The 18,003-nt window shown below is 47.8% G+C and overlaps 1 protein-coding gene and 1 pseudogene across 2 annotated transcripts in view; one reads left to right on the top strand and one right to left on the bottom strand.

Moving 5' to 3' along the window:
- USP22 (ubiquitin specific peptidase 22) overlaps nucleotides 1-18,003 on the top strand; it is a 39,877-nt gene that overhangs the window by 9,325 nt on the left and 12,549 nt on the right. Inside the window, exons 2-7 of one of the 2 annotated variants that reach the window (XM_029927679.1) lie at nucleotides 5,132-5,264; nucleotides 11,459-11,572; nucleotides 13,015-13,116; nucleotides 13,824-13,993; nucleotides 15,019-15,166; nucleotides 17,355-17,460. In XM_029927679.1, the coding sequence (XP_029783539.1) occupies nucleotides 5,132-5,264; nucleotides 11,459-11,572; nucleotides 13,015-13,116; nucleotides 13,824-13,993; nucleotides 15,019-15,166; nucleotides 17,355-17,460 (773 nt within the window). The remainder of the gene's footprint in view (nucleotides 1-5,131; nucleotides 5,265-11,458; nucleotides 11,573-13,014; nucleotides 13,117-13,823; nucleotides 13,994-15,018; nucleotides 15,167-17,354; nucleotides 17,461-18,003) is intronic. The other variant, XM_029927680.1, reaches the window with a different exon arrangement.
- LOC115283150 lies at nucleotides 5,538-5,744 on the bottom strand (annotated as a pseudogene).

Genomic DNA, 18,003 nt, shown 5'->3' with positions numbered 1-18,003 from the left:
AGGGGTGCAGCCCCACAGCATTGCTCCTGCTCTGCTCCCACCCTAGACACCAGTCACAAGCCCACGTTGTCACCTGTGTTTGCAACTGATTCGGACCTCTTCTTCGAGTTCGGTAATTTGTTAAAATGGTTCACAAAACTCAGGGAAACATTTACTCAGGTTTACCAAATTATTTTAAAAGATACTCTAGAGGGCACAGATGACGAGGTCTGTAGGGTGAGGTCAGGGAGGGTCCTGGGCACAGTAGCTTTGTCTCAGTGGAGGGTGCGTCGGCCCATGCCCATGCTCTCTGAACCCTGTCTGTCAGCATTTTTATGAAGGCTTCCTTACATAGGTGTGATTGATGAAGCAAGCGTTGATTAAATCATCACACAGGCATGGTTGATGGTGAAGGTGGGGTAGGACTCTAGTTCTAGCCCTTCCCTAACATCGCACCCCACTTTGAGGCTCCCCGCGAAGCTTTATCCCCTCCTTAAGATAACAGACTGCTTGAAAGGGACTTGCTTTAATAACAAAAGACACCCTTTTCAATCTCATCACTTAAATTCCAAGGGGGTTTAGGAACTTTGTGATTGGAACTTAAGTCCTTGCCTTTTAGTGCCTCAGTTCATGTTGGAAATGGAGTTTATTCCTGTCCTTCTGCTTATACCAGAGTCTATGATGGTAGAAAAGTATTTTGAGCTCTTGAAAAAGTAAGTCATTGAAGAGAATGCATAACAATTAAACATACCTTTGTATAGTTACCAAATTTTAATAGACCAGTAGTAGTTGGAAATCACAGGTATTATGTGAAATGTGCCTTAGTTCTTATGGTGCTGTCTCCTGTTTGTAGTTTTCTTTAAGATGTACTCAAAATTCACTGCACACCTGAGTCATCCTATGGGGTGAGCCCACACGTATTTGGGGACTTCAAAGGCTGTGTGCCTTCTGCCGCCACTGGATCTTTCTTGGGGTGGGGAGGAGAGTGTGAGAAAGGAGGTAATAGAAATTAAAGTATCTAAAGAAATATTGTTAATATTGGGGCCAAATGAATGGACTTTCAGTGCATTTCTTGTATTATGTAAGCTCTGAAAAGTTTTTTTTTTTAAGTTTTTTTTTTTTTTTAACGTTTATTTATTTTTGAGAGAGAGACCGAGCATGAGCTGGGGAGGGTCAGAGAGAGAGACACACACACGGAATCCAAGGCAGGCTCCCAGCTCTGAGTTGTCAGCACAGAGCATGATGCAGGGCTCCAACCCACAAACGGTGAGATCTGACCTGAGCTGAAGTTGGATGCTCAACCAACCAAGCCACCCAGGCACCCCTTTTAAGTTTTTATTTAAATTCCAGTAAATTAACATACACTATAATATTAGTTTCAGATGTAAAATACAGTGATTCAGCACTTCTGTACATCATCCGGTGCTCACTGGAGCCTATCTTTTTTATAAATTTTTTTTACTGTTGATTTTTGAGAGAGAGAGAGCAGAGAGACAAAAAGTGTGAGCTGGGGAGGGGCAGAGTGGGAGAGTGGCATAGAATACAAAGCAGACTCTAGGCTCCAAGCTGTCAGCACAGAGCCTGACCACGCGGGGCTCAAACTCATGACTTGTGCAATCGTGACCTGAGCCAAAGTTGGATGCTTAACCAACTGAGCCACGCTGGCCCTCTGCCCACCCCCATCACCCATTTAACACGCCCCCACCCACCTTCCTCTGGGGACCATCAGTTCTCTATAGTTTGGAGACTGTTTCTTGGTTTGTTTCTGTCTCTTTTTTTTTCCCCCCCTTTGCTCCATTTGTTTTGTTCTTAAGTTTCACATGTGAGTGAAATCTTGGGTATTTGTTTTTCTCCACTTATTTTGCCTCTCATAATCCTCTCTACTGTATCCCTGTAACTGCAAACAGAACTGTTAAATCATTGATCTCTGTCTGCTTTTCCTGTCAATAAAAATCCCAGTTGTGTTTTAGGAATTGCTTGCAGGCTCCTGCATCTACTTGAATTATCTCATAGGAGAAAGGGATTTAATGCAGAAATCACTGCAAGGGCTCCAAGGACAGTAGGTTCCAGGCTGGGTGTCCTGGATCTGCCCTCCACGTCCGGAATTCCTCTGCAGATGCCGGACCAGAGGCCAGACCGTGGGCGGTGCTGCCTGCGCCCCCCGGGCCCACTCAGACCGGCAGTGTGTGGTGCAGGGGCATCTGGGAAGTTCGTTTTCTAACCTTTACAGTGTCCATGGAAGGGAGTTAGAATAGCTAACATAATTCTGTATTATTTCCTGTGGCTGCTTTCACAAGTGACCACAAACTGGGTATTTAGAACAAGTTCTGGAGGCTAGATGCCCAGAATCTGGTGTTGGCAGAACCACGGCCCTCCAGAGGCTCCTGGGGGAGGGCGGGGGCAGGGGAACCCTTCCTGGCCTGTGGCAGCTCCTGCCACACCCCCTCTCCTTTCACCTTGCATTCATTCCTGTGTCTGGGGTCTTTCTGCCTCTCTTCAAGGACACTCAGGATGGCATTTAGGGCCATCCCAAGTAATCAACTTTAATGTCCTCTCAAGACCCTTGATTATATATGCAAAGTACTTTTTTTGAAATAAGGTAACGTTCACAGGTTCTGGAGATTCAGACAGGGACACACCTTTTAGGGAGCCCCTGTCAGCCCTACAGATCCTATAGGCAGAGTCCTCAGTCCAAGAAAAGCATCGAATTGTTTAATCCTCATAAGAGCCATATGAGATAGAAACGTGTTCACATTTTAACTTTATTTATATTGAGAACGAGGGAGAAAAAGAGAATCCAAACCAGGCTCCACACTTTCAGTGCAGAGCCAGATGTAGGGCTTGACCTCATAAACTGGGAGATCATGATCTGAGCTGAAGCCAGATGATTGACTGAGCCACCCAGGCACCCTGAATTATGTCCACAATTTAAAAGTGAAGAAACCGGGGCACAAAATAAAGGATACCTCTTAATCTTTCTCATTCTTTATACTGTAATTGTAGTGAATAGCAAATAGATTCTAGGTTGTAGTTGTAATTAAGAATCTCCAGGAAATTGTTGCTTTATATTATTTATAGCTATCTGAAAGTATCTTTTGTTTACATCAAATATAACTGTATATGTAACTTAAAAATGTCCTCTCTATTCCTGAAAGCAATTATAGGGACTTAATCTCTTTGATTTATCACTGGAAGAATAGATGATACAACTACTATTTGTATTATTACGGCATTTTAGAAAAGTCTTTCCCATACGCCTCGGCGTCCTGTGGCATTGCTTTAGAGGCTGCTGCCTGTGATCTCGCGGATGGAGGCCAGAGAGGCTGCTGACCGTCCTGTGATGCGCAGGAAACGCCCCCACACGCTCCCACATACACACAAAGAATTACCAGGCCCCACATGTCCATGGTGGTGGTGACGTTGGGACGTCCTATATTGGGGCCAAACCTTAGGGAGTTCTCAGAGGTGGCTTTTTTGTATTAATAAACAGACAAACAAATAAGTACTAACCATTGAGAGTAATTGCTTCATGAAGAAGAAATATGGTTTTAATGATCAGATTTGAACTTAGGTCCAGAGATTAAACTACCTGAAGTTGAAAGGTGATGGACCAGCCTTGGCACGCAGAGAGTGGTGTGGCGCTGTGGTTCTAGAACGAGAGCATCCGAATGCCCCTCGGGGCTTGCTCCGTCCCATGCTGCTGGGCAGGATCTGGATTCCCCCAGTTCCCGGCTGGGTGGGCGTTCCGAGAACCTCATGTGCAGAAACATCTGTAATCCGGCGGCCACAGTGGGCGCACCGTTCTAGCTTGTCTGATTTGTCTTCTGACCTCGGGCTTCAGCCACTAGGCTCTCTATTCTGTAAAGAGTTACCTCCGTGCCCCCTCGCTGCCCAACTCTTCTGCACCAGTTCTGCCTCTCTTGGAGGCTGACAAGATGTCCCCGTGCACCTCCCCAGAAGACAGTTTCCATCAAAGTAAAAACCGTGATTCATCTTTCATGTAAATGTGGTTTGAGCCTGGTCGCCAGACTCTCCCCTCCCTCCACACCCTCTGTTCTAGATGAAAGCACAGCCTCTCACCCCTGGGGTTGGCACTTGGCCTTGATCTTGTGTGTGCAGAGTGAAGCCTAGGAGGGGCTGCCTCCAGGGTGAGGGGGTGTCTGGGCTTAGGCAGGTCCTAGTTCCCCCATGGTCACAAGCATATACAGTACCTTTCTTCAGATGTCAGAAGAGGCTAAAGCCTTCCTCTGCGGCAGGGTGAGGACTGAATGAGGTAAATCCTCTGAAACCCCCTGGCACCGCTGTCTAGAGTGCATGCAGCAGGCAGCATGTCTGGCTCGTGTGGGCAGCCCTTTCTGTTGTAACCTTCCCTTCCCCGTACCCTGTTCATTTTCCATTTCCCTCCATCTCCCTGCTTCCTGCCTACCCATCAGAACAGAGGATTCTATTCCGTGGTGTCATCTCAAGGTTGGAAATTGAGTTTGATAATCGGCAGGGAGTTTATAGTTACTACAGTGTAGTGGTCATACCGTGCAGGAAAGCAGTGGCGTTTTTGGGTGGTCCAGGTGTATAAGAATCATCACAGCTGGAAATTGCTGAGATTAGAGTTTAGGTTTCTGTAGTCTAGTTCTTGGCAACAGACTGTTGCTTTTTCTTCTTCTTCTGTGTCGCTTTGACTCACGCCCCTGTGTGTTGGTTGGTTGATCGCTTCTAACTTTGCTGTGGTCTCGTGACCTGGAATATCAATCATGCAGTGACATCCGTGGTAAGGGTGGCTGGCTGGGAGCCCCTGGGCTGGGGTGGGGACCAGAGCTGAGAGGGTTGGGGCACCCTGTCAGGACTCAGGAGAACACGAAGACTTTGATGGCTCCTCAGGTTTTATGTGGTGAACATCTGAGCAGCTTAGGGGTCATTGAGGTTGAGAAATAGAGAACTTCATTGAGAAAGCGAGCTTTCAGAGCTAGTTTTGAGGTAAATGAGCTAAACTACCTTTTGGGGCAGTTGAAAGGATTAACGAAAGATCTCTTAGCGGAGTGAGACAGGAAATGCTGTGATTTCCTTTCCCCACGTTGGTCATTTTGCTGAACTGCCTTCTTGCTAAGGAGGACTGCCGTGCCATGTGCTGCCTTTAATTCTCTTCTCTTAATTTTAGGCCAAGTCATGTGTCTGTCACGTCTGCGGCGTCCACCTCAACAGGCTCCACTCTTGCCTGCACTGTGTCTTCTTTGGCTGTTTTACAAAGAAACATATTCACGAGCATGCAAAGTCCAAGCGGCACAACCTGGGTAAGATGTCCTCTGACGAATGTCCCTGGTATGGGACAGCCACCCCCTGCCTGCTGTTCCCTGAGTCGTGGCTCCCAGCTCGTCCAGGGTCCTGTCTCAAGCCCTCATGCAACTCCGGGGGCGAGGAGACGAACAGAACTCAATGGGGCTGTGCACCCAGCTCGCCTCAAGGCTCTGAAGTGGATGTTAGTGTCTTAGGTCACTTGCAGTGATAAGTTACAGAGGCTCACTGTTTCAGCAGTTCCTTTGAAAACTGCTTGTTCTTTGGCGGAGAATCAGTCCTCTTTCCCTCTACAAAGCATGGTTAAGTAGGCAAACGTTCACAAAGAAAGCGCTGAGATGCAATGTTAATTATTTTTTCTTAAGAATTTTTTTTAAGTTTATTTATTTTGAGAGAGAGTGCGGGAGGAAGCAGTAGCAGGGAGGGACAGAGAGAGAAAGATACTACACTTGATCTTAGTCAAAAGGCCAAGAAGCGATCAGGGAAAGAGACAGGGAGAGATAGAATCTGCCGTTAGCACAGAGCCCAACCTGGGACTCGAACCCACTAACCATGAGATCATGACCTGAGCTGAGATCAGGAGTTGGACTCTTTTTTTTTTTTTTTTTTTTTAATTTTCTAAATGTTTTTCATTTATTTTTGAGCGGTAGAGCGCGAGCAAGGGACTGTTAGAGAGACAGGGAGATACAGAATCTGAAGCAGGCTGCAGGCTCTGAGCCAGCTGTCAGCACAGCCTGATGCAGGGCTCGAACCCACAAACTGAGATCATGACCTGAGCCGAAGCCGGACACTTAACCGACTGAGCCACCCAGGAGCCCAGCAGTGTTGGTTATTAATGCCAGCATGGAGTTGAGTGATTTTCATTGCTTCCTCTGATGGATTTTCATGGTTCTCGATAATGCAGAGTCACGAAAAGGCTAACAGCACTGTGGCATCAAGATAAATTGTTTCATATACTTGCAGGTTCAAGCTATTGCACATTCCGGAAATTACATGAAGCAGAGTTTTGCTGTTGGCTTTATTTTCTGACCCTGTTCGCTAAAGGTCTCTCTCCTTTAGTGTAAGGTTTTCTCCTGAGTGATGGTGAGGCTCTCAGGCTGTCCTTAGGAAAGTCACTTTCACAAGGTCCAGGCCAAAGAACTGTTGCTTCATGGCAGCTCAGCAATTCTAATTAATGATATTTTTAGGCCTTTTTAAGTAATAGAAATGGAATGTACTGACTCCATCCTCTCTACTGGACTCATTTGTAACTAACAACTTAGAGCAAGCATGAGTAAAAAGGCTGCTTGGAGCTGGGAGTGTAGGTTGTGATGTTGAGCTCATTGGCGTTTTTGGAAGGAGGACCAATAGTGCCACCAGGGTTGTCATGGGCTTTGTGCACAGAGCAAGGCAGTTCGTGATCTCCTCTCACACTGAGTGACCAGAGGCAAAAGACGCTGGTCAGAACCGTGCGGATGTGACAGAATTCTGCAGGTTTCTCTTAATGTAGACCTTTGCTTTTACCAGTATGAATGAGGAGTACGCTGTCCTATCTGATTCTCAGACCGGACCCATTTAGGCTGCACTGCTGTTAGGCCTGGGCTCTGATTTCATGCAGCTTAACCGTTATGGAGAATTGGAAGTATGTTTGTACTTTAAAAATCTGTCTAAAGAATTTCATTGTTACCCAGACTCATTTATAATAAGAATCACTTCAGAAAGGTGTTCTTTTATCAACAGATTGATAAACTTGTTCACTACTTCTGCTGGAATGAGGAAGTTTTCAAGGCTTGCTTTCAGAAACAAAACCTTGAAATGGAGAAAGATCCAGTTCTTTGCTGTGTTTGAGCCTGTGAATGTATTGGAGATTGCATGTGTATGTGTTTAGCCAAGCTAGAATTAGTTGCTGTGCCCAGGTGGGCAGGAGGGTGGTGGGCACAGGAGAGAGCGGCCGAGGTGGGCAAGTGCTGGAGGAGAAATCGGGGACGCGCAGCCCCGCTCCTGCCTGGCTGTTTGGTCTCCGTTTTCCTCGCTTGCAGAGTGTACCTGCTCGTGCTCCACACCGTGCATTGCACTGCTGCTCCGCCCATTCTCTCCGGAGCAGCTTCTAGGCTGCTGCTATTTTGGTTGTCCCTTTATACAGAGTATTTTGCAGGATATTCAACGGCAAAGTAATTGAGCACTGGTAGGGCGAGGGAGGAACCTCCATCTCCGCGTGGTCCAGGTCTTCTGCCTCCCAGGGGATATTGGTAGTATGATGTTGGGACCTGAAAATTCTCATCAGGCACCCAGTTTTTAGTTGGAGTGGCTTACGAGGCCTAAACTGAGTCTTGTCTGAATATTGTGGACGATGCACTTAATAATACTAATAGAGTATTAGTAGAACAAGGTCATTGTTGAAGGTCTTGTGGAGGGACAGGCCAGTATGGCATGGGACAAGGAGGGGCTGGCAGCAGTCAGAGGTCCTGCCCTATAAAGTTGCCTAAACGCAATACATTCAGGGAAAAGAGCGTACTCATTCGGGGTAGTCACTCAGCTTTGCTGGTGTACCTCCCCCTGTACCGGTCAGTGTCCTCAACTGGGCATTGGAATTCCCGCTGACTGTGGGGCCTGGTGCAGTAGAGTAAGTGACAGACTTGGAGCTGTTTGAGTTCATACCTTCTAGTTTCATGCAGATTTTTTTTTAATGTTGGGTCACAAGGGTACTCTGCTTTTGCCCATATGAGCCACAAAGGTGTAAAAGTAATGCCTTTAGCTTTGCTCTGTGCGTTTTCAAAGAGTTATTTTAGTTGCCCCCAAACGAGCATGTGTCAGTGGGTGCGGGGTGTCGGCTGGCTCACTTATGAATTGCCGTGTTTTCCCTCCATTCTCAAGGTTTCCCTGTGACCACAGGGAAAAAGACCTTGCATGCACGGTGCTTCTGTGAGCTGATGGCTTTGGGAATTCCCAGGGAAGCCAGCGTAGCCTCATCTTGACTGTGAAATAATTCTTCAGGGGAGCTACCTTGGAGGAAGGTGTTGCTTTGGGCTTTTAACTTTTATGTTAAGGTGAAACTCCCATAACATACAATGAAACGTTCAGTCACTCAGCACATTGTGCGACCCCCCCCCCCCCCCCCCCCCCCCCCCCCCCCCCCCCCCCCCCCCCCCCCCGCCATCATCTCAGAACACGCCACCTCCAGGAGCTAGTTCTTTCCTCCCCCAACCCTGCACTCGCTAAGCTGCTTTTTGTCTCTGGATTTGCCTATTCTGAGTATTTCGTAGAAGGACTTGTACAGTATATGACCCTTGTGCCTCTCAGCATGTTTTCAGGGCTCATCCCTAGCGGGTTCATTCGTTTGTGTGTGTAACACTCCATTGTGTGGATCTTGCATATTTTGTTCATCTTTTCGTCCATTAATGGATATTTGAGTTGTTCCACCTTTTGGCTCTTAGGATAATGGTTTTATAAGCAGTCATATGTAAGTTTCTATGTGGACATACATTTGCATTGTTTTTAGATGTATACATAGAGTGAAACTGCAGCGTCCTCTGGTATTTCTGTGTTGACTTTTTGTGGAGCCGCCAAACTTGCCCACAGTGGCTGCACCATTTTATATTCCCGACAGCAGTGCATGACGGTTCCCGTTTCTGCACATGCTCACTGATGCTTCTTTTCTTTCTTTGTTAATAACTCTGGCCACTGTGATGGGTGTGAAGTGGTATCTAATTGTGGCTTTGATTTGCATTTTCTTAATGGCCAGTGATGGTAAATATTTTTTTCATGTGCTTTTTGGTCCTTTGTATATCTTCTTTGGAGCTCTATTCAAGTCACTTGTTCATGATTTTAATTGGATTGAGCTGTTTGTCTCATACTTTATGAGATATACATATATTTTTTTTTATTTTGGAAATATATATACACAAACATCTTGGAGATCTATGTCTATATCTTCTGGATAGTGAGCCCTTAGCAGATCTGTGATTTGCAGATGTTTTCTCCCCCTATTCTGTGGGTTTCTTTTCACTTTTTAATAACATCCCCTTGGTGCAGAAAGTGTAGTTTTGATGAAGTCAAACTTATCTTTTTACTTTAGTTGCTTGTTTTTCTTGACAAATGTAAGAGTTCATTGTCAAATCTGAGGTCATGAAGACTTAGCCCCTGTGTTTTCTTCTACTAATTTTGTACTTGTAGCATTTTATTAAGGTTGCTGATGCATTCGGAGTTCCAATTTGTATATGATGTAAGGGTTGAGCTTCATTCTTTTGTTTTTGGATTTGCGGTCTTCCTACCACCGTTTGTTGAAAAGGTTGTTCCTCCCCCACTGAGTGGTCCTGGCCCCCCGGTTGACATCTTTCGTTTTACACAGTAAGTGAAGGGTTGAGTGTGGAAAGGGGCTTTGAAGAAGGGCTTATCTAGGACGGACTTGAACACTGAAATATTTATATGCCTTCCCCAGGGTGGTCGTGGGCTGTTGGCCGCATGCTTGCCACTTGTTTGTTTGTTTATGTTTATTTACTTAGAGACAGAGAGCAGGTGGGGGAGAGACAGAGGAGAGAGAGGGAATCCCAAGCAGGGTCTGTGCTGTCTATGCACAACCTGACACAGGGCTCAATCTCTCCAAGTGTGAGGTCATGACCTGAAGCCAAGAGTTGGGCACTTAATTGACTGAGCCACCCAGGCGCCCCTGGCATATTTTTTTATGGCTCTGCTTTCCTGCACGTTCCTGTCCTCCTCATTGTAGTCTGTCTCTGGCTTTGGTAACCCCACACCAGGAACTTTCCCATTCAAGGAATATGAAATGCCAAGGAGGACCCGAGCTCTCCGCAAAGCTTTGAGGGGGACTTTCAAGGAACTTGTAGGAATTTTGTCAGTTTGGGGGCAAGGAGTAAACATGTGGTTCTTAAACTGAGCCTTCGTATGTACACCTGCTCTAGAGGACTTCAGAGATCCACCCAGTATTACTGATCTGTTTCATGGTGACTTGAGATGTGGGATATGGTGAAAGCTGTGATTATGAAGACGCTACTGTATACTAGGTGTACCGTGAAGTTACAAAATTATCACACAAACCTATGAGGTGCTAGTGCTGTTACTTCACCATTACACCAAAGGGGAAACTGAGGCTCAGAGAAGTGGAGTAATTTATCAGAGGTCCAGAAAGGCACATGGCAGAGCTAGGACTAATACCAGGTTTTGTAAATCAGTGCTCTTTCTCCGTGCTGCATTGCCCCCAAACATCTTGGTGAATCTCAGCCCAAAAAATTCTTTTTAATTGTTGAGTGGAGATAATACTTTTCTTCCAGGTGCTTAAAGGACTTTCTCTTTCTTCCTTTCTAATGCGGTAACTAAGGGCCAGGTTCTGTTGATAAAGCGGTTGAGAAAACATGAGAGCAGTCAGCAGTGTGGGTCAAGAAGTCAAGATTGTCTGGTTAGAGGGTATTTTACAACTGCCCTTGAAGTAAGAGTAGGCCGGTAGCTGGTGTGCTCCTTTCTGTAGTCCTGTCGGGAATTCTAGATGTAGTTTAACAGTTGAATCTGTCAAGTGGCTGAGAATCCTTATGAGCTGATCCTCCTCCATGAAAATTTTCCCTTGTTTTAAATCCCACTCTTTCGGGGCGCCTGGGTGGCTCAGTAAGTTGAGCATCTGACTTTGGCTTAGGTCATGATCTCATGGTTCGTGGGTTTGAGCCCCTCCTTGGGCTCTGTGCTGACAGTGCAGAGCCTGGAGCCTGTTTCAGATTCTGTCTCCCTCTCTCTCCACCCCTCTCTCTCTGCCCCTCCCCCCCATGCGCGCACTTTCTCTCCCCCCCCCCCTCTCTCTCTCTCTCTCTCTCAAATAGAAATAAACATTAAAAAATAAATAAATAAAAGTCCCCTGTGTTTAAAAACCAAAACCCACTCTTTCAGAGAAAAGACAGAAAGTCCTGACGCTTGAGAATTAGGTTCTTTCTTTGTGAGATATGGACTCTGACCCTTCCCTGTCTTGGCTTTGTCAGCCCTTTGCAGGAGCTTCTGGGGAAAATACACCTGCTTAGGGTGCAGCCCACCTGCAGATAGAGGTCTGAATGGGAGGGGTCAATCCTTTTGCAACAGGTGGGTTCTATGATTCAAGAGTAGGGAAATTATATAAACAGTAAAACGTCTAAAATGCTTAGAGGTTTCATTTGTAACCTTAAGCACTACCTTTATGTTTGTAATTAAATCTGACATCTTCCCTGCTTTCTCTTTGCAGCCATAGATCTCATGTACGGAGGGATCTACTGCTTTTTGTGTCAGGACTACATATACGACAAAGACATGGAAATCATTGCCAAAGAGGAACAGCGGAAAGCTTGGAAACTGCAAGGTTTGGTTTGGCCCAGATTTATGTGCCTGATTTGTCTCTTAGTCCTGCATTCCCTCGCGTGTCTGAAGGGAAGAACGCATCAAGAGGAGGACCTATGTGTAGGGAGAAAGTAAGTGTAGAGAGACAGGACAGCAGCTAGGTTTCTGCAGGTTGGATTCCGCTTTGCTCACCCGCTCGGGTAGGCGCCCGCTGGGGAGGCAGGAGAGGCGGACAGCTGACTGGCACAGGTGCCCGCGGAGGGGAGCTGCGCCTTCCAAGCTTCTCATCGAGGCCCGGTCTTTCCTTTTCTTCAGCAGATGCTCATGGGCTTCATTAGTAGTAGATGCAGTTTACCCCACGTGGCTGGTGAGCGCTTCTCAACTAGTGGTGTCTCTCATCGCCGCTCATGAGGAAAACATACCTGTTTTACAGTTTTTGGCCTTAATTGCTTGGCTTTTTTTTTTTTTTTTTTTTAATTTATTATTTGAGAGAGCATGAGTATGGGTAAGGGAAGGGCAGAGAGAGAGAGCATCCTGAGCAGGCTCCCTGCTGTCACTGCAGAGCCTGAAGCGGGGCTCGGCTTCACGAACCCTGAGATCGAGTCAGATGCTTGACTGATGACGGGGCCACCCAGGCTCCCCGGCTGCTCTGCTTTTAAAACAGCCCCGTTTTTTGAGAGTGGGGCAAGAGAAACAGGTGCTGTCAGTGATCCGGCGTTGTTTCTGGAGACCAGTCTCTTTGCCGACTTCCTATTTTACCCCTCAAAAATTTAGTAACATTGCAGCTGAGTCCGAATATATTATTTCTTTGGCAAAAACATTTAACCCACAGGGGCTAAGAAATGAATGTCTCAGAATAAAATCGAACTCTTCTCAACAAAATCCTCTGCAATTCTGTCAATGAGGTATTATGTCTTGTAAAGTTTATTGAATTTTGCAGAAATTTTAGGTCGCAAGGAACAAGGACCTTTGAGTGAATCAGTATTAGGGTGAAATGTGACACTAGACCATTGTCTTTGGTGTGAGTCTTTTGTACCCAAAGATACAGCATTTCGAGAAGATGTATTTTCAAACTGCGAGTGCATTTTCTCCTTGTCAACTCACGAGAGCCTTCATCTAAGTGCCGAGTGCATTACTGCCCCTCCCAGGGTTGATGCTACAGTCTCTCTATTCAAGGATTAAAGGCTTTGCAAAATACATCCATCTTGGCATTAGTGTGACGGTAGCGTTAACTGCCTTCTCATGGGAAACCACTTATTCACCACACGTTTTCTAAAAGAAACTCCTTTTAAGTGTTCTTTTTAGCCAGTTGCAATATAATACTGTTCTGGACGGTCCTCGTGTTATGGATGCCCCGCTTTGAATATACCCTGACTATGTATTATGTCACCATCACTTTTATTGATGAACACACTTGATGAGAATTAAGCTCATGGCACCTGGAACTGTCTTCCATCTGCTTAGGCGTTGGGGAGAAGTTTTCAACTTGGGAGCCAACCAAACGGGAGCTTGAACTGCTGAAACACAACCCGAAAAGGCGAAAGATCACCTCTAACTGCACCATAGGTAGGTGCCTACCTGGGGCGCTGACAGCACTCAGAGCGGTTGGCTGCTCTCGCTGCCAGTGAGGCTTAATTTCCCTGCGTTCGACAGTGGGTGTAGACAGGTGGGCCTCGGAGTATAGCTCTCTTTAAGCCTTCGTATAACTAACCCCATCGATTGCCTCCTGCCCCGCCCCCACTCCTTCTGGAGCACCTGTCCTCTGTGGGGAGCTGCAGTAGGCTTAGCCTGCCTAGTGGCGATGGGTGGAAATGTCCCTGCCCCGTGTGGCCCTGATGGTCTTTCCTGTGAGAAGACTCAAGTTTATTCTGACCAAGTGGAGGCTTTGTGCATAATCTTTAGAGAGAGTATGTGTGTGTGTGAGACAGTTCTCTGGGCTTTCTAAGACTTCAAGAATACATTTTAGAAACTTTTTAATAGGTTTTATTTGTTAGGCTCCTTTCTGACCTGTTCAGTTGTTCTAGAATATCTCTGGGTAATTCTATCAGAATATAATGGCTGAAGTGAGGGGTAGGGTGATGGTGAACATTCCTCAGGATAGTTCCCATAGAAGTGGAGTAAAAATTAGAAAATACCGTATTTCTTTCTGCCTCTTGAATGAATGGAAGAGAATGGGCGTGTACGTGCAAAGGGAGGCACAGCAGAGCCATCGCGGTTCAGTGGGCCGTGGAGTTCAGTGTCCATCACCCCCGCTGTCCTGTCCTCCTGCCCAGGTCTGCGGGGGCTGATCAACCTTGGAAACACGTGCTTCATGAACTGCATCGTCCAGGCTCTGACCCACACGCCGCTTCTGCGGGACTTCTTCCTCTCCGACAGGCACAGGTGTGAAATGCAGAGCCCCAGCTCGTGTCTGGTCTGCGAGATGTCCTCACTTTTTCAGGAGGTGAGTGCGGTGGACTCTGGCAGTGTAACATTTCTGTCACCACTTGTGTTCTCCCTTTAAAAAAAAAGTTGACATAATAAAGGAAAGCAGGTTTCTGAACCTTGTGCAATGGATATTTAATATATGCGTTTACTGTGGAACATTGTTTTCTCAAGGGACTGTTAGGTAGGGGCTGGGGGCATCACTTGGAGGCACACTGCTGACTTGGAGGATGAGAACGAGTCCTTTGGAAGGGGCATAGTCAGTGGAAGATGCTTGTCTATAAATACGATGGCCATTTCAGCCTTCCCTCCTTGTCTGCCGTCCGAATTCACAGCAGTGCACGTAAACACACGCGCCGCTTACCTCCTTTCTTAAGGAGAGTGGACCTTCTGTTCCCTCGCCAGACCTGAGTGTGCTTCACCAGAACGCTCCTGTCGTCGGTTCTGTTCTGTTTGGATCCGAGGCTGCTCCCAGGTCATGCCTGTCCTTGTCTCCCTGACCATCACTTAGAGCGTGACTGGGCTCAGGCCCGCGCTCCGGCATCCTTGGCCTGGATCCTTGCCACCTAGTGGCTGAAAAGCTCATCTGGGCTAAAGTAGCTCAGCTGCCGCCGCAGCATATGGGGGCTGGCACTGCCCCCTAGCTGGCCGGGAGGACCCGGATGCACGTCGGAGTGCGGCAGAGGAGCCTCATCTGTTTCTGTCGGTACCTTTGCTGTAGCGTCTCACTCCTGCTCAGCAGCCGCCCACCTGCTTTGTGCATCGGGCGCTCCTGATTCATTTTGGCTGATCTGTAGAAAACTGATGGAGGGAAGGGAGAAAACGATACACACATTCAGAAAGTTCAGTGAGTCCAGAGAAAAATGCAGTTTGCAGAAGAAAGGGAGTTGGGGAGTCAACTGGAACCACCTTTTGTCAGAGTAGCTGGAAGAAGTTCTAGGCAATTGTTAAATTTATTGTGTGTGCTTTGTGTTCAGAGAATAATATTTATTCCTGACGTTTGTTTTTCCTTCCTTTTCCTTCTCTGTGTGTGTCTCTGGGCAGTTTTACTCCGGGCACCGGTCCCCCCACATCCCGTACAAGCTGCTGCACCTGGTGTGGACTCACGCCCGGCACCTGGCAGGGTACGAGCAGCAGGACGCGCACGAATTCCTCATCGCGGCGCTGGACGTCCTGCACCGGCACTGCAAAGGTGGGCGCCTGCCACAGCCCGCTGGCGACCTGAGAGGGGTTTTGTCCCCAGGAAGAAACACGCCGTTAACACCTCAAAGAGGTTCCTCACGGTTTGGTTTAAATGCGGATGAAACGTTCTGGGTGCTGTCTTCTGACCTTGCTAGGGGCAGAACAGAGTGGCAGTTTGTCTTGTAAAAATGCTCCAAACACCATCAAAACTAGCTCCCGCCCCTTGTGGGTCTCCAGAAGGACCAGTCGTTGCTCTAAAGTAGCCAGAGAGAGCCAAGAATACAGACCAGGCCTGCACACTCACCAGTGCTTCCCTGACCCTGAGTCATGTTCAGTTTTGGGTCCAGTCAAGGGCTTTTTAAAATCTCTCTTAGGATCTCCCTTGGCTTCTGTCCCACAGCCCAGCCCCAGAGGATGAGAGCCTCCCCAGGGGTATCAGGTGCGTGTGGGTGTTGAGAGTTTGGGGAAAGGGACAGCGGGCAGGTGACCAGGACCGGATAGCAAGCCACCGCGGCTCTTCGTCCTGCCTCCCCGCGCCGAAGTGTGCAGACGCAGGCCTCGCTAAGGGGCGGTTCTCAAACCCGAGTGTGGGCCCGCCCCCGGAGGGCTTGTGGTGTTCCTGTGCTGTGTGCGGAGTGAGTCAGGAGTTTCCGTTCCTGGTGCGTTCCTGCAGGTGCAGCCGGAGCGTGCCAGGGCCACCACGTCCGCCAGGTTCCCTGTGGCCTCCCGGCTGGTACAGTAGTGGTAAGGGGCTCCTCACCGGCTCCTTTCCTCTTACATCGATCCTGTGAAAGAGCAGAGGCTTCTTTTCCTGGGTCTTGTTGAATGGCCTCCCACGGCTCCTTCGCAGCCTCTCTCCAGTCACCGAGCCGCTCTCACAAATGCTCTGTTGTTTCACGTTACAATTCAGAAGCAAGCCAAACCAGAAATAACGTGGCTTGCTCCGATTAGCTGCCGTGGCTTTGGGTTCTGGCTTTTTAGTGTACTTCATTTGTTTTCTCTTGAATAGATGCACACATGATCCTTTCGGTGCTTGCCCGGGGAGCCTAGTAAGCAGTGCTTCGTGGCTCAGGTAACGTTTGGTTTCCCAGCACGAAGTATAAGGTACAGACAGAAAAGAGCCACTGTATATGACTACTAAATTATTATTCCAAGCATTTGAGGATAATCAAGGAACTTCTGTAACCAGCGTTAGTCTACCCTGAAAGTCAGCTGTTTGAAAACGCACTGTTGTTAGCATAGCGTTCCTATGATGAAAACACAGTGCACTGATTGTGACCCTGTTCTCTGACATCATTCCCTTTCACGCGTCAAAAGAAATGTCTCGCTTTTCTCGTTTGAAGCATGGTCGTCAGAATTCTCTTTCAGCCTCACTAGTTCACGGCACACAGGAAGGCCGGTTAGCCAGGCCCGCCATGCCCTTGACTGTGTTCTTTTATGTGGTTATGACCATTTGGTATCTCTTGGCTTATTTTCCTTTGTGTCTCTTTGCTGTCAAAAGACCCAGTGGGCATCTTTTATTCCTATATAATAATTTAATTTTTTGATATATAATATACATAGATAGGCACAAACAGTGTGTCCCCAGGGTCAGTTGAATGAAAGTTGCATGGTGTCTACTTACAGTATCTCCTAACGTGTGTTGTGCTCCACCATGTAAGCTGTGTAGCCCTGCGTCTGCACACAAACCGAAGTAGAGAGAGTGGGAACGGTACTAATCTCGACACAACCGATGAGAAGGAAAGCAGAGCTGCTCTTGAGGGGTTCCGGAGAGAAGGAACTGACGAGAACAGAGGCAGGAGTGCTGCGCGGGGGCCTCCTGAAGTCAGGGCGCCGGGCGGGACGAGAGCGGGGATGGGGGCGGCTCCCCGGGCGCTCTGCAGACACAGTCTGCCGGGCCACGCCCATACGTCAGAAAGGAACCCGTAACTCTCCCCAGCTGTTGGGCATGAGGTACATTTTGGTGCCAAGACAGAAGCCAGGCAGATCGTAGGGAGTGGAAAAAAAGAAGAAAACGGACAATAAGCCGGCCGGGTTGTTTCCTCTCTTCCTGCCAAGTCTCCCTCTTAGTATCTTCCTGTGCCCCATTGAAGGTGTCGGCACTTCTGGCTTCATCCCGCCTCTGCAGGCCAGTGGCCTCGCCCCCCGGGCCGTCTGGGGGCACAGCTGCGAATCACACAGCTGCGGTCTTTCCCCAGGTGATGACAACGGGAAGAAGGCCAACAACCCCAACCACTGCAACTGCATCATAGACCAGATCTTCACGGGTGGGCTGCAGTCCGACGTCACCTGCCAAGTCTGCCAGTGAGTGCGAGGGGACGCGGGAAGCTGTCGGGGCCAGGCCGGCCAGACCGTGCTGTGGGACCCCGGGGCCCGGAGTGAGGCCGACTTTACTCTGGGTGCTGCTGGTTGGCTCATTTTCAGCCAACAAAACCTCTGTGTTCTGCGTGGTTTTGTTTTTTTGTTTTTTTTTTTTTTTTTTTTAGCAGTTTTCCATTTACATGGGCACCTGGGTGGTTCAGTCAGTTAAGCGTCTGACTCTGGGTTTCGGCTTGGGTCGTGATCTCACTGTTCATGAGTTCCAGTCCATGTTGGGTTCTCTGCTGTCATTGCAGAGCCTGCCTCAGATCCTCTGTCCCAGTTCCCCTCACCCCTTCCCTGCTTGCACTCCCTCAGAAATACACAAACACTTAAAAAAAAAAAAAAAAGAAAGAATGAATTTGCTTCTTACCAAGGAGCATCTGTTGTGGCAACCAGATGTGAAACAGGAGGAGTTCTCTTTAGGCTGATTTTTGATTTGATATTTTCTCCAGAGTAGCACCCCTGTTTCTCTACAGCTGGAGCCTC

The sequence above is a fragment of the Suricata suricatta genome, chromosome 17 (genome assembly GCF_006229205.1).
Source record: "Suricata suricatta isolate VVHF042 chromosome 17, meerkat_22Aug2017_6uvM2_HiC, whole genome shotgun sequence".
In the NCBI taxonomy this organism is placed as follows: Eukaryota; Metazoa; Chordata; class Mammalia; order Carnivora; family Herpestidae; genus Suricata; species Suricata suricatta.
The sequence above is the reverse complement of the archived record's forward strand: the minus strand, read 5'-3'. Positions and strand labels throughout refer to the sequence as shown.